Raw genomic sequence first — 13,751 nt, forward strand, 5'->3', positions numbered from 1 at the left:
TTCTGAAAGCTTTATGCAGACTTTAATGGTCCTTCAAGCACTCAGAAAGATAATAGTCCATGGATGGTGTCCATAAGGAGGTTTTTCTCCTCCCCTGACAGCCACTGACGGGATAATTTTGTATTTGCAACTGCTATCACTAGCACATAGAGAAAAGGCCTGGAAGACCAGCAGGATGACGGTGACTTCCCTGCAAGGGTCTCTGTTGTCATCACTGTGGTAATAATAATTGATTCTAATTTTCAGTCTTCTTTTCTTATACAGAGTGCCCATTTTGTGGAGCTTAAGGCTATGGGATTTGGGCCACAGAAAATCACAGTGGCATAAAAATCATGCTTCCTCATCATGCAGGGGTATTTTATGAAACAGCAAAGAGAACTTATGCCACAAGACATAAATAATTACCAGTGCAGGCCATTTGACTCATGCAATTAAGTTATGGGATGTTTGTGACTTTTCAGAGGCATTTGAATACATTTGGATTTGATAGTTCTTTTCTTTCCTGTCTTAGCCACCTTCAATTTTCTTTTCCAAGAAGATGGCTTATCATTTGGGGGAGTGAAAGGACTTTTAAGTTAATTATAAATAAGCTCTCAGTCATTGCCTGGTAGTTTCTCTTGAATATGCACAATAAAACATTCTATGTCATTCTTGTCTTTCATGTTTCACCCCTATTTCCTAACACTGCATGCAGCTAAAGTACAATTTCAGTGTTTTCAGCCTTTTCCACAGAAAGCATTAGAGAGACTATTAACATTTCCCAAGAATTATTTTGAAAAAGACCCTTTGTGATCCAAGGAGGAAGGCTCACAGGTGATCTCAGGATAGATGAAAAGCCTCTAGTAACGACCTGGAGGTATGGAAAAAGCAGACAGCTGGACACACAGAAAAGCTGTGCAGAAAGAAAGAGGGGGGGAACGTGGTCCGGGAGGTGGTACAGTGGATAAAGCATTGGACTCTCAAGCATGAGGTCCTGAGTTCAATCCCCGGCAGCACATGTACCAGAATGATGTCTGGTTCTTTCTCTCCTCCTATCTTTCTCATTAATAAATAAATAAAATCTTTGAAAAAAAAAAAAAGAAGAAGGGGAACGATAATGGTTAGTAGAAACTTAAAAACTGAATGGACTGAAAAGAGAAAATAATAGAAGCAGATACGAAGAAAAAGCCATGTACCCATACCCTATGGTCTTGTCAATGTTTCCTTTTTATAAAAAAAAAAAAAAAAAAAAAAAAAAAGCCATGTACCCAAAGCACCTTAGACTCAAAACAGGAGCGTGCAGAGGGGCGAGGACTACAGCCCCCAGAATCCCTTGCGGCACCCTCCGGGAAAGCCGTCTCCTAGGCAACCCGCCCAAACAAGATGGCGACATCCGGGAGTCATCCCGAGAGACTAGTGCCTTCCTCTCTCCCGACAGACTCGAGCAGTTTACGATTTGTTGCTCAGTCGAAACTGCTGAACCTAGAAAAATCGCTCATGGCTCCCGGGACTTCTTTCCCCATGGGGCAGAATCTGAGAGGTGCTTTCCACAGAAGCTCCTCCTTCCTGCTCCAGCAACTCGTTCATCAGGAGTTAGGGGAGGACACAGAGGAGTACGAAGAAGAGGATTTCGAAGATCTGGGTGAGGAAGAGGAGGAATCGTCAGAGTCTTCAGAGTCCGAGATGGTGAATTTAGAGGTGTGCTTTCCTCTTCTCAATCCTACCTCTCTTGACGGCCTTAGATTGTGGGCTTGTCCCCTGCAGCAGCTGCTCCCTCTGCAGCCCCGAGGCTGCGTCCATTCATTCCTGTGCCCCTGGCCTTCTAGAACGCCCTCCCTGCCGCTCTGAGACTTCCACTTTTCCTTCCCGCTTCTGTTACTCGCATTTCTACCTCTTCTCTGAAACATCTCCAAGGACCGCCTTTATTTTTCATTTAGCATATTTGGTTTGTCAGCTTACTCAGTGACTTTATGAAAAAAAAAAAGTACTAATGTCTATGAGAATTATAGCTTTCACTTTTTCAAATTGTTTCCCGACATATCGGGAAAAGGCAGTGTTTATCTTTAACATTCCCTGTGCCTTTTTTTGTCCCCCTTATGATTGTGAATTATTCTCCCCCCCCCCCTTGATATCCCACTTCTGGTTCCCTTTACCCTGCATACTCTTGGGGGGAAAAAAAAATCTCATGGAGTAGTAGAAGTGTTTCCTCAAAGCCTGAGTGGCTTAAAAGTTTTAAATCTGCCAGGAATGAATGCACACTGCGTTGTACAAGCAATGTTTGCATGCACACGCATAGCTCATTTGTTTATTATTTTAGCACGTGGAGAATGCTCACATTCCCATTAATTGGTGTGGGGTGGTAGCTAGAGGCCTTTCACGTTCATAAAATTTCTCTTTTCTGCAAGTCCTCCTTGACCACCGCTCAATTTCTAGTATACCAGAGGTTATGCTATTCCTTTCTTGGTGCATTACCTCTCATAACACTTCCTTCTTTTGGCTTCTAATATGTTGTTTGTTTGGGTTTTTTTGTTTATTGTTTATGCCTTTCAAAGACATGCATCAATCTGTTCACTTTCAATAAGCTCAGCATTTTTTCTCTTTGCTACAAGAAAACTCAATCAATCTTAATCTTAAGTTTTTCTCTAGGTTAGGTTTTCTTCCCCTCCCTCTCTCTCTCCACAGTATAAATTGCTACAAATTCTTTTCAGAAGTATATATAATATAAAGAATGTTTCCAGTATACTCTGCATTTTGTGATACTCTTTTGACTTCCTCTCTTTGCATCTTTTCTCCAACCACTTTTCCTCTTTGAAGCCAAATTTATTTTTCCATTGTTTTGTCTCAAGATCACATCCTCATTCTTCAGATTTCTCCCTATTCTCTCCTGTGTGGTTCATATTGCCTCAGATTTTAATATTAGCCATCTGACCCTCTTTCTTCAGGTTCCCTCTTTTTGTAATGTCCTTTTCCAAACTTCACCCCCTCCCCTTTTTTCAATGTGCTTCCATATGGGCTAGTTACACATTAGTCTTGTTTAAAACGAACCATAGCAAACTACTGCTTATTTTGTTCATGTTTTGCTGGTTTACTTTGCTACCCTTAACAAGGGCTATTGCAAAACTGTAGCAATGTTTTTACAACTTTGAGATGTTTGTATGGTTTCCACCAGCTTCCACCCCAGAGGAATTCACAAATGAATCACCAGTTTACTTTATTATTCTAATTAACTCAAGGTCTTAGGCTATGGGGTTCATTAGTACCATTGTTAATCTGTCTACAGTATGCCATTAACAAGCCAAAGAGGGGGGTGACTTGAGCTAACCTTTTTTGGATGTGTAGGAAAAAAAAGTATAGTGTTACTATTAATTTTGTGTTTCTCTTTTAACCTGTAATAATCGCAAGTTTTTTTTTTGTTGTTGTTGTTTTTTACCAGAGCACTGCTCAGCTTTTATTTGTGGTGGTGCAGTGGATTGAACCTGGGATTTTAGAGCCCCAGGCATGAGAGTCTCTGCATAACCATTATGCAACCATTATATTGCCAACATTTCATAAATTTTAATATGCTAAATAAAAGTAAAATGGTTTAAAAGGAAATATTTGGACTTTTGTGTTGGGTGATTTATTCTCTGTGTCCTTGGCTGGTTAAGATTTATCATGTGATGATGGTCACAATGACTATTGGGTGTCTTGAATGCCTTAGAAGAAGTCATAGTTTAAAGGATATTAGTTCAGACCAGTTTTGAATGCTGCCTTTTAGATTAATGCATTTGTTAATAGTGAGATTTTGAGCAAGTTACTTGACCTATGTTTCATCTGATGCCAAGGAACCCACTTACTCATCCATAAGTAGTATAGAAATTATAAGACCTGTTTTAGAGTGGAAATGTGACAGTGAGATCTTCTATATGTAAAATATGCAGCACTATATATTTATGATTTTGCTGGTCCTAATAAATGCATGCTTTTATCTGATAACGACAGTCCATTATTTGAATTAATTAGCCTTTATTGAATGTTTAGTTGAAAATATTCTTTTAACTTTATAGGGTCAAAGTTTCTGGTGCACAAAAACTAGTCTTGGACAAATTGTATGTAATAAGACGTCCTCATGGTATAGCTATGAACATCTGACTCAGTATTAAAGTTCTTAATATAGTATCTGACAAGAGTAGACACTGAAAAAATTATAGATGTAACACATAACAGTAACGTTGATAATAAGATAATGACAAGGCCATGATTGGGGACAGACATGGTCTCTGTACCCAAGGTGAGATAAGAGTAAACCATAGCAATATGGCACATGACATTATCTCTAGACATGTATGGACATGACAGATGGAACACAGGGATCACGGGTGACTTCAAGGAACAGCGACACTTGTCTGAGTAGAGATTTGGTGTGTCCAGCAGGCCAACAGCAATTATATGTGTGAACAGAAGACAGGTGAGGGACCAGAATGTGGGGATTCTGTGCTACTTTTTGAACTATGGTTCAACTAAGTTGTGGTAAACTGCTCTTCTGATGAGTTGGGTTAGGTGAGAGGATGGTAAGATAGAAGCAGGGAGATCAGTAAGAAGACTAGCACTATCTTGGTAGGAAAGAGAGGTTGAGTTTGGATTAAGTCAATGGAAGAAGGAATGAAGAGAGAACTAAAGAGGGACATATTTGTGTATTTAAGATGGGACAGCTAGAGCAGACTTGAGGTTCCTGGTTCAATTCCTGGCACTGCATGTACCAAAATAGTGCTGATTTGTTTCTCTCTGCCTCATGTGAATTGCTCTCATTTGTAATGAATAAAAAGCTTTAGAAAAATACATTAAGTATTCCATTTTGTGTCCCATGTATGAGAATGATACTCTTGTTCTCTCTTCTCAAATAAATAAATAAATAAATCTTTGCAGAGAAACTAACATAGTGATTATGCAAAAGACTTTCATGCCTAGAGGCTCCTAGATTCCAGGTTCAATCCAGGCACCACAGTAAGGCAGAGCTGAACAGTGCTCTTGTAAAGGGGACAGGGATGGGGACAGTCCAATTTCTCTGCTTCCTTTTTCCCATATTAGACTGTGATTCCACAAATCACTTTTAGATAAACATGATAAATCACTAGGCAGGAGGGAACAAGAGTTAAAAAAAAAAAAAAAAGGAAGAAGAAAATGGAACGATTGGTAATTGAATATTGGAAGTCTAGAATGACTTCTATATCCATGGCATGATCTAAGGAAATAACAGGAGACAGGGAATTGGAGAGTTGGATAAATGAATCATAGGACTCTGGAAATCACAGAAGGGGGTTCTCAGAGTACAACACCTGGGAAACATTAAAACTTTGTTGTCTGTGCGATCATATGAGAAGAAAAGAGAGGAGAGGAGAGGAGAGGAGAGGAGAGGAGAGGAAGAGGGCCAAGAAAAAAGCTGGGGAAGGGAGGAGTAGGGAGTGTCGGTGGCAGGCAGATGTGAAAAATCAGTGCAGGAGACTAGAAAGGACTAGTAAAAGAACTAGAAGAAAAGAGAGCAGTATAACAGGGAAGTCAAGACGAGAGAATCTTGAGACTTGACAAGGCACAAGTGACAGTGGGAAGAGATAGATCTAGACAGTACACACAGAGTTTGCCGGTGTGATTGTCAATGGAGACCTGGGCCTACATGGATTTTGTGATGTGGCAGTGACAGAAGCCTAAATGAAATGAGTTGGAAAGTGAATGGACTATGAGGAAGAGAGACTGACAGGAAAGTAACTGCAGGAACCTGGTTATTTAGCAAAACTATAACCGTATCTAGGGGAACACACTAGCTAGAGAGAGCCTTTAGAAGATAAAAGAGATTCACATGTGTATTTGGAGAAGTGATAAGCTGGAGAATGGTAATAAGAGTGGCAAGTTGGAGAGTCAAGGTTGTTAGTCCTTGAGCAAGACTCCTGAAGGAACGGAAGGAATAGGCCCCCAAGTGTAGAGAAGGTAGGCTTTCTTGGGGACCCAAGTGGGAAGTATTAGACTAGGTATAGAATATTAAGGAGATTAGTATGCGATGGCTTCAATCTTGTCTCAAGAGAAGGCATCTTCTGAGAGTGAGAAGAAAATGGTGAGGCTCTGGACAGCTTGAGAGAGGGGAGGAAGTTGAAAGGCAGCTGTGAAGAAAAGGAAACTGTCTAAATGCATCAAGGCCCAGAACTAAGTTGACTGTACTGTGATCTCAATCCATGGTTGTGGGGTCTCCCCAGCCCATGCAACAGTTAGAGGGAAAGACAGTGGTCATTCATTCATTCATTCATTCCATTTTTGAGCATCTACCATATATTGGACACTGCTTCCCCACCTCCCATTCCCTACGTTTTGATCCAGCTACTTCAGAGTTTTTGTTTTTGTCTCCATTGGCCTAAACTCACCATTGCAGTAACCTTATTGGCCCTCTTTTCTGCTCATTCCTTTTGCCAGAATAATTGCCAGCTTCAGGCTTCAACTTAATTGTTTTTTCCTTTAGGAAGCCTTTGCTAGGCTCCTACTCCCCACAAAACCTGACATCAAATGGGTACTCTGCTTACCACCATTGTGATTTTTATCAAATTCCTGACATTGCTTGTGTTCTTGTCCGTCTTCCAGACTGAACTGTAAATCCCCTAAGGAAAAGCAGCATGTTTTACATATATATATATACATACATATATATATATATATATATATATATATTTATCTAGCCTACTGAGCTGAGCATCCTGGCTGGTGGTAGTTGTAAAGATTTTTTTTTAAACATTTATTTATTTATTCCCTTTTGTCGCTCTTGTTGTCTTATTGTTGTAGTTATTATTGTTGTTGTTATAGATGTCATTGTGTTGGATAGGACAGAGAGAAATGGGGAGAGAAGGGGAAGACAGAGAGGGAGAGAAAGACAGACACCTGCACACCTGCTTCACCACCTGTGAAGTGACTGCCCTGCAGGTGAGGAGCCGGGGGCTCAAACTGGGAGGATTTTTATCCCGTGTGAATGATGAACATGATCCAGCCCCTGACTCAGTGCAAGGGATTTGTGAACTTGCTTCAGGTTTGGCTATGTCTGTGGGAGGTAATCACGATTAGGGAACAAAGAGTCAGAAGGTTGAGAGCAGAGAGACACTGAAATTGCTCATGAGTTATCAGGTAGGGAAGAGAATCTAATTAGGAGGGTCAGATAGATTCTGAGAAGGGAAGGGTGAACAGACAAGAGAGTTCACTGAAGTCAAAGATAGGGTGGTACAGGACCAGAGAGAAGAATGCTGTGTCTGAAGTTTCCAGGGTGGTGCAAGTTAGCATGATGACAAGGTCCAGGAATAACCATGGGAATCAGTGACTGAAGTTGGGCGGGGATCGATTTCAAGGTGTCTGGAGTTGGGAAGGCACTGAAGGGGCATCTTTGGGGATTCTGAAGCCACTTAAGATATAGATGGGTTTTGTAAGAACTTGAAAATGACTGAAGAGCAGAAGGGTAAAGGCACTGACTTGACAAATAGCAGGAACCTTGCAGGAGGTATGAGAGGGCCGCCCCTGGGGGATCTGGGAAAATGTTGACAACATGTTGTTCTGTAGATCAAGGACTATGCTGGCAAACAGACACCCTCCCACTTGTAAGTAAGGGATGCAATATCTTCTTGTTTCTAGGAAATGGAGGAGACAGTACAAGTACATTTCAGAACTGTAGGTTGAAAGTTTAGAAGATAGCATTCCCTCACTTCTATTTCCTCCCAGGCCTTCTATAAGAAACCAGGCACTTACTTGGAAAAATAAATATGGCTCCTCCATTTTACAAACAGGTTGAGGGGTATAGATGAATTAAGATGTAGACTTTCTGATTTCATCAGTGGTAATAACTAATTGCCATTCGTTGGGAATTCATTGTTAGAATTTTGGCCTTATACTGAGAGCTTCATATACGCTATTTAAAAAAATGTTTTTTCCCTGCAAAACATTAAGAAGCGTTAGTAACATTTCCCATTTATAGATGAAGAATATGAGGATCAAGGGTCGGGTGGTGGCACACCTGGTTAAGTGCACACATTACAGTGCATAAGGACCTTGGTTCAAGCCCCCAGTCCCCACCTGCGGAGGAAAAGCTTCGCATGAGCAATGAAATAATACTGCGAATGTGTCTCCCTCTATCTCCCTCTTTCTCTCAATTTCTCTCTGTTCTATAAAATAAAATAAATCTTAAAAATAAAAATAAATCTTAAAAAAAAGAATATAAGGCTCAGAGAAAATCTCATCTCCCCAGTATTGTACATAGCAGGTCTGGGGTTCAAACCAGCTCGGCCTGCCCTTAGACCTGTGTACTGGCCGTGAGTGACATTTGCTTCCCTGGATTAGTGGAAGTGGGGGATGGAGTGGATGGGAATGGGGATGATTTTTATAATAGCACAAATTTAAGAGGTTGGTGTCCTCAGGTGGTTCCATTAGACTGGGCTCTGTTTTGAGTTCCAGAGTTAATTTAGACCATCTGCAAAGGGTGTTTTGCTTTCAAACTTTAAGTATGTCATGGTTATTTATGCTCTTGTGAATAATGTGTTGGTCACTATGGAGTTGAAGATGCCACTAACCTATTTTTTTTTTTTTGTCTGTTTGGGTTTTTGTTAAGGATTCAATAACAGTTTACAAGATTATAAGATTACCAGGGCTGGGGAGACATCATAAAGGCTATGCAAAAAGACTTTTATGCCTGAGGCTCAGAGGTTCCAGGTTCAATTTCCAGCATCACCATAAGCTAGAGCTGAGCAGTGCTCTTATCTCTCTCTCTCTGTGTCTTATAACATTCACTCTGTATCTTTCTCATTAAAGAAAAAAGATTACAGGGTTTAGTTTCACCCAGCACCTACCAGTAAAGCGCTGTCCCCCCTACTCCTTAGTGCAAAATCTAAGAGACAGTTTAGTTACTCTCTCTCTCTCTCTCTCTCTCTCTCTCTCGTGCAAGTACATGCACTTTTGCTGGGAAATTGTGCAGTCACATCTGCCATGTTGTTCCCTTCGGGCTATTGCTAGTTCCCACAAGAGTTGGGACATTCTCGCAGCGCCTGTTCCACCATGTTGTGTCCTCAGGGCATTGTCTATTTCCCCGCCATAGTTGAAGTGCTTTGGTTACTACTCCCCCTTCCCATTCTCACAAGAGTTATTATCCTATCCGATGACATCTGCTGTGCAACTCAGGCATCCAAGTTCGACATCCTCGAGGAAACACTCATGAAAGACATGTCTCTGATATCTGATTACTGTAAAAAATGGCGACTAATCCCTAGCACTGCAAAAATGGTATCATCTGTTTTCCATCTACACCATGACTCGGCCTCGCGTGAGCTTAATGTGCAGCTAGACGATACGAGAATCCGGCATGAAGCCCAGCCAGTCTATCTTGGCGTTACTCTCGATCGCACTCTGTCATTTCATGAACATCTCATAAAAACTGCAGCAAAGGTGGGTGCGAGGAATAACATCATTGCAAGACTGGCCAGCTCCTCATGGGGCGCGAATGCTTCCACACTGCGATCATCATCTCTGGCATTATGCTATTCCACTGCAGAATACTGTGCCCCAGTATGGTTCCGTAGCCCTCATGTCCACTTGGTCGATTCCAAATTATACTCCTCCATTATACTCCTCTGGAACCATCCATTCCACCCCGGTTCCATGGCTGCCAGTTCTTAGCAACATCGCCCCACCAGATATTCGTCAGGATGCGGCATCATCTAAGTTCATTTCCCACGTCTACGCTCGACCGGACCTGCCAATATACACGGAGATCTTCACCCACCCTGTCCAACGCTTGACGTCTCGTCATCCAATCTGGTCCCCTACGCCTACACTGAACTTCTCTGTTCCAGACTCTTGGAAACAGAGTTGGCAGTCAGCTGAGGTAAAGAACAAACACCTCATCACAGACCCCTGCAAGCGTCAACCCGGCTTTGACCTAGCACGTTATGATTGGGCCCTCCTCAATCGCTATCGAACAGGCCATGGCTGGTGCACCGCTATGTTCCATCGCTGGGGAGCCAGAGACGACCCGAACTGCCCCTGCGGCTCCAGACAGACTATGACCCATATAGTCAACGACTGCCACCTCTCCAGATTCAAAGGAGGTCTCGAAACTTTACATCAGGCTCAACCTGATGCTGTTGACTGGCTATAGAAGAAGGGCAAACGCTAGAAGAAGAATCCTATCCTGGAGTGCTATGGTTACTCCTCCCCCTTCCCATTCTCGCGAAAGCTGCTCCTATAAAAGCCCTTCTTCTTCTGCACCTCCCTCTCTTGCCAGCACTTCACTTCTGTGTTCAGACGCTGGAAAGGTTACTGTGTAAGGCGGCCATTTTTGCTACCTCCACGTGGCCCAACCTGCTTCTCTAGCACCCAACTCTGAGGTGCCAGCGCAAATAAAGATTTGTGTTCCCTCTTTGCTCCGGACCTCCTCCCTCACTTCTCCGCGGCACACAACAACACACTTTATTTATATTTCACACATGAATGAAACCATTCAGTGCTCGTCTTTCACCTCAGTTCACTGAGTATAATCACCTCCAATTCCATCCATTTTGTTGTAAAGGATACAATATCATCTTTTCAGATTGCAGAATAGTATTCTGTTGTATACATATCACATAACTTTTTAACCTGACTGTCCACTGATGGACATTTAGGCTGATTCCACATCTTGGCTATGAACACAGGGGTGCATATGTCCATTTGGATCAGTGTTTGCATGTCATATATATATATATATATATATATGTGTGTGTGTATATGTGTATATGTGTATATATGTATATATATATGCCTACTATTCATATTTCTGGGCTGATAGATGTTTTCTTTTCTTTTTTTTTTTTGGTTTAAGGACGCCCTATGCTATTTTCTATAGGGGCTGCACCAGTTTGCACTCCCACCAACAGTGTACCAGAGTTTCTTTTTCTCTTACCAGCATTTGTTATTTTCTGTTTTGTTGAGGTAGACCATTCTCACAAGTGTGAGGTTAACCTATCTGTTACCTCTTCAGTCTGTTGTTACTGAGGAAAAGTCTGTTGGACTACTGCCAGTTCGTGGAAATCTATAGACTAGACACTAACTTTTCTGTGGAAAAGGTTATTACCCTTTAACAAATCATGTCAGTGATATGGATACAGCAGCGTAAGCCACCAGGAGGGGAACTGAGGTTCTGTTTCCTCCAGCATGAAGATTAGATCAAGAGAAGCAGCTGCCTTAGTCTGATAGTATCACTGATTAGATGTGGGAAAGCTATCAAGGGTAGTGGTTAGAATTGCCATGGCATCAGATGGACCTGGGTTTATGTTCTTACTTTTGTCACTAACCTTAGCCAAGTGATTTCAGGCAAGTCTCATTTTCTTTTCCTGCTTAATGGGTCCTATACTGTCAGCCTCTGCACTGGCAGGAGGATTAACTTAGTTGATCCACTGATAGCTCTGAGCACAGAGCCTGAGGTAGAGAAATACTCAGGCAATGTTAACACTCACCACTTCTAATGATGTTCCAGTTGCAGTACTCATTTTTCACTTTGACTGCCTAAAGCAGGTGACCACCTGCGAGTTAAACATCAATAAAAATATCAAATCCAGAGGTAGTGTGGCCACAGATGGTTCACCTGGTTGAGTGCACTTGTTACAATGTGCAAGGACCTGGGTTCCAGCTCCCACTCCCCATCTGCAGAGGAGAAGCTTCATAATCGGTGAAGCAAGTCTGCAGGAATCAATCTTTCTCACTCCCTCTCATCTCTTCCTCTCCTCTTGATTTCTCTCTGCCTATCAAATAAAATAGAAAGAAGAAGAAAAAAAAAAGGCTCCCAGGAGTGGTGGATTAGTTGTGCAGGCACTGAGCCCTGGTGATAACCCTGGTGGTGATGGTGGGGGGTGGAGAAGGTATTTATTTCATTATGCATAGTATGTACTTATTATAAATAGAATTATCTCTGCGTCTGGTCAGTTTTGGAGGGCTCAACTCCTGGAGATGCAATGTAGAAATGAATGTCGATGGGGCCAGGCGGTGGCACACTTGGTTAAGTGCACATATTACAATGCACAAAGGCCAGGGTTCAAAGCCCCTGGTTCCACCAGCAGGGGGGAAAGCTTCACCAGTGGTAAAGCAGGGCTGCAGCTTTCTCTCTGTCTCTTTCCTATGATGGAGAAAGTATCTTTTCTAATGCAAGTCATTTCTTTAACATCCCTTCTTGGTTTTCCTTTTTGCAGGAGCATAGTGATGGGATCCTGCGAGAAGAGGCCGTGGCTGAGGCCCTCCATCAACTGGGGCGCTCAGGCTCAGGAACTGAGCAGGTCTACCTCAATCTAACATTGTCGGTGAGTATGACAAAATCACCACCAACTACCAGCATCCTTTATCCATTTACTCTGGGACCTGTAACTTGAAAAAGAAAAATTTTTTTTGGTAGAAATTTATTTAATTGTTGATATGAGAGAGAGAGAAAGAGCATCACTCTGACACATGAGGTGCTGGAAATTGAACCAGGTGCTTGAGAACCTACCACTTTATCCACTGTATCACTTCCGAGGCATCTAGGAAGTGTAACTTTTGTGGTGACCCTGAGTCTCAGAGTTTTGCATTTGATGAAGACTGATAATACATGGTAGACATCAAAGAGCCTTGGCCAGTTCAGTAAAGTAAGCCCCCCCCCAACCACCACCCTTTGCCCAATTTCCTTTATTTTCATTCCTTTCACAGTCTTGTTTCTTTCATCTTAAGTAGTCTATATTATGGTGATCAATGTTGTTGTTTTTTTTCCCCCAGAAGGTTGAATTTGATTGTGTAAAAACAATCAAAAACTCCTTAAGGATTTTTTTTTTCCTCTGATCAGTGCTAGGACTGAAAATGCAGCTCTGAATCGAACTGAACAAAGAATTTTGGCATTGGCTCCCCCCCCCAGCCTCCACCACCCCCACATTCTTCTTCCAAGCACATCAAGAAATAAGTAGCTTTAAGCTACAGCTCACTTTCCTCCAATATCTATTATTAAAGAAAAAGATGTATTGTTATTCATCAATTTTCAAGATTCAAGATACTAGCATAGGATCTTAGTTCCAATTTTATCATAAAAGAAGCTGTGAGAGCAGAGTTCTCAAAGTATTTCAGCTTTGTTCCTTCTCTGCCATCCTAGTAAAATGACTTAATTTTCTTTTGTGTCTCCTATTGTACTATTCCTCTGGGATCCATATTGCCAGCGCTGACACACAGGTTAAATTCAAAATGCACTGGCATTTTGGTATAGCATCAGAATTTGGCTAAAGCATACATAATCCATAACAAGGCTGTTGTGTCTTGGTCTTGGAAATGAACTAGTCGACTGCTGAAGAAATGTCCTGCTCCTTTCACCCGTGCTGGTGCCATGGCTTGTCCATCAAGGGCAACATATTGGGGCTCTAATCTTTCATTCTGTTTACATTATAACAGTTTATGGATGAGTCGGCCAGTCAGACAATAATATACAGGGAGTATCCTGTGTGCATAGCTCTCTGCTCAGCATTGGAATGGTAGATAATTCCAGCAGCCAATACTTCCCACACGAGTCCCTTTCAATCAATATTCTGCTTGTGTACATAGCACTCTGCCTTAAATTGATCTACAGAGAGAAAGGGGGAAAAAAGTAATCCCTTAAATCTCATTTCAGCTGGATGGACTGAAGCTTAACTTACTTTGCCACTGACCTTCTTACATTCGACATATTACATGTTGAATGACTTTACCTTCATAGTTCATCTTACTGAATATAATACTTTCTCAGGGTTGCCAGATTT

The 13,751-nt window shown here is 41.8% G+C and overlaps 1 protein-coding gene across 6 annotated transcripts in view; it reads left to right on the plus strand.

Moving 5' to 3' along the window:
* Positions 1 to 893: 893 nt before the first annotated feature.
* LRGUK (leucine rich repeats and guanylate kinase domain containing) overlaps positions 894 to 13,751 on the plus strand; it is a 149,500-nt gene continuing 136,642 nt past the window's right edge. For 5 of the 6 annotated variants that reach the window (XM_060196599.1, XM_060196598.1, XM_060196594.1 and 2 more), the window contains exons 1-2: positions 894 to 1,677; positions 12,192 to 12,299. In XM_060196599.1, coding sequence (XP_060052582.1) covers positions 1,363 to 1,677; positions 12,192 to 12,299 — 423 coding nt within the window. In that variant the 5' untranslated portion in view covers positions 894 to 1,362. Of the gene's footprint in view, positions 1,678 to 12,191; positions 12,300 to 13,751 lie in introns of those variants that run through there. The other variant, XM_060196597.1, reaches the window with a different exon arrangement.

The sequence above is a fragment of the Erinaceus europaeus genome, chromosome 8 (assembly GCF_950295315.1).
Source record: "Erinaceus europaeus chromosome 8, mEriEur2.1, whole genome shotgun sequence".
In the NCBI taxonomy this organism is placed as follows: domain Eukaryota; kingdom Metazoa; phylum Chordata; class Mammalia; order Eulipotyphla; family Erinaceidae; genus Erinaceus; species Erinaceus europaeus.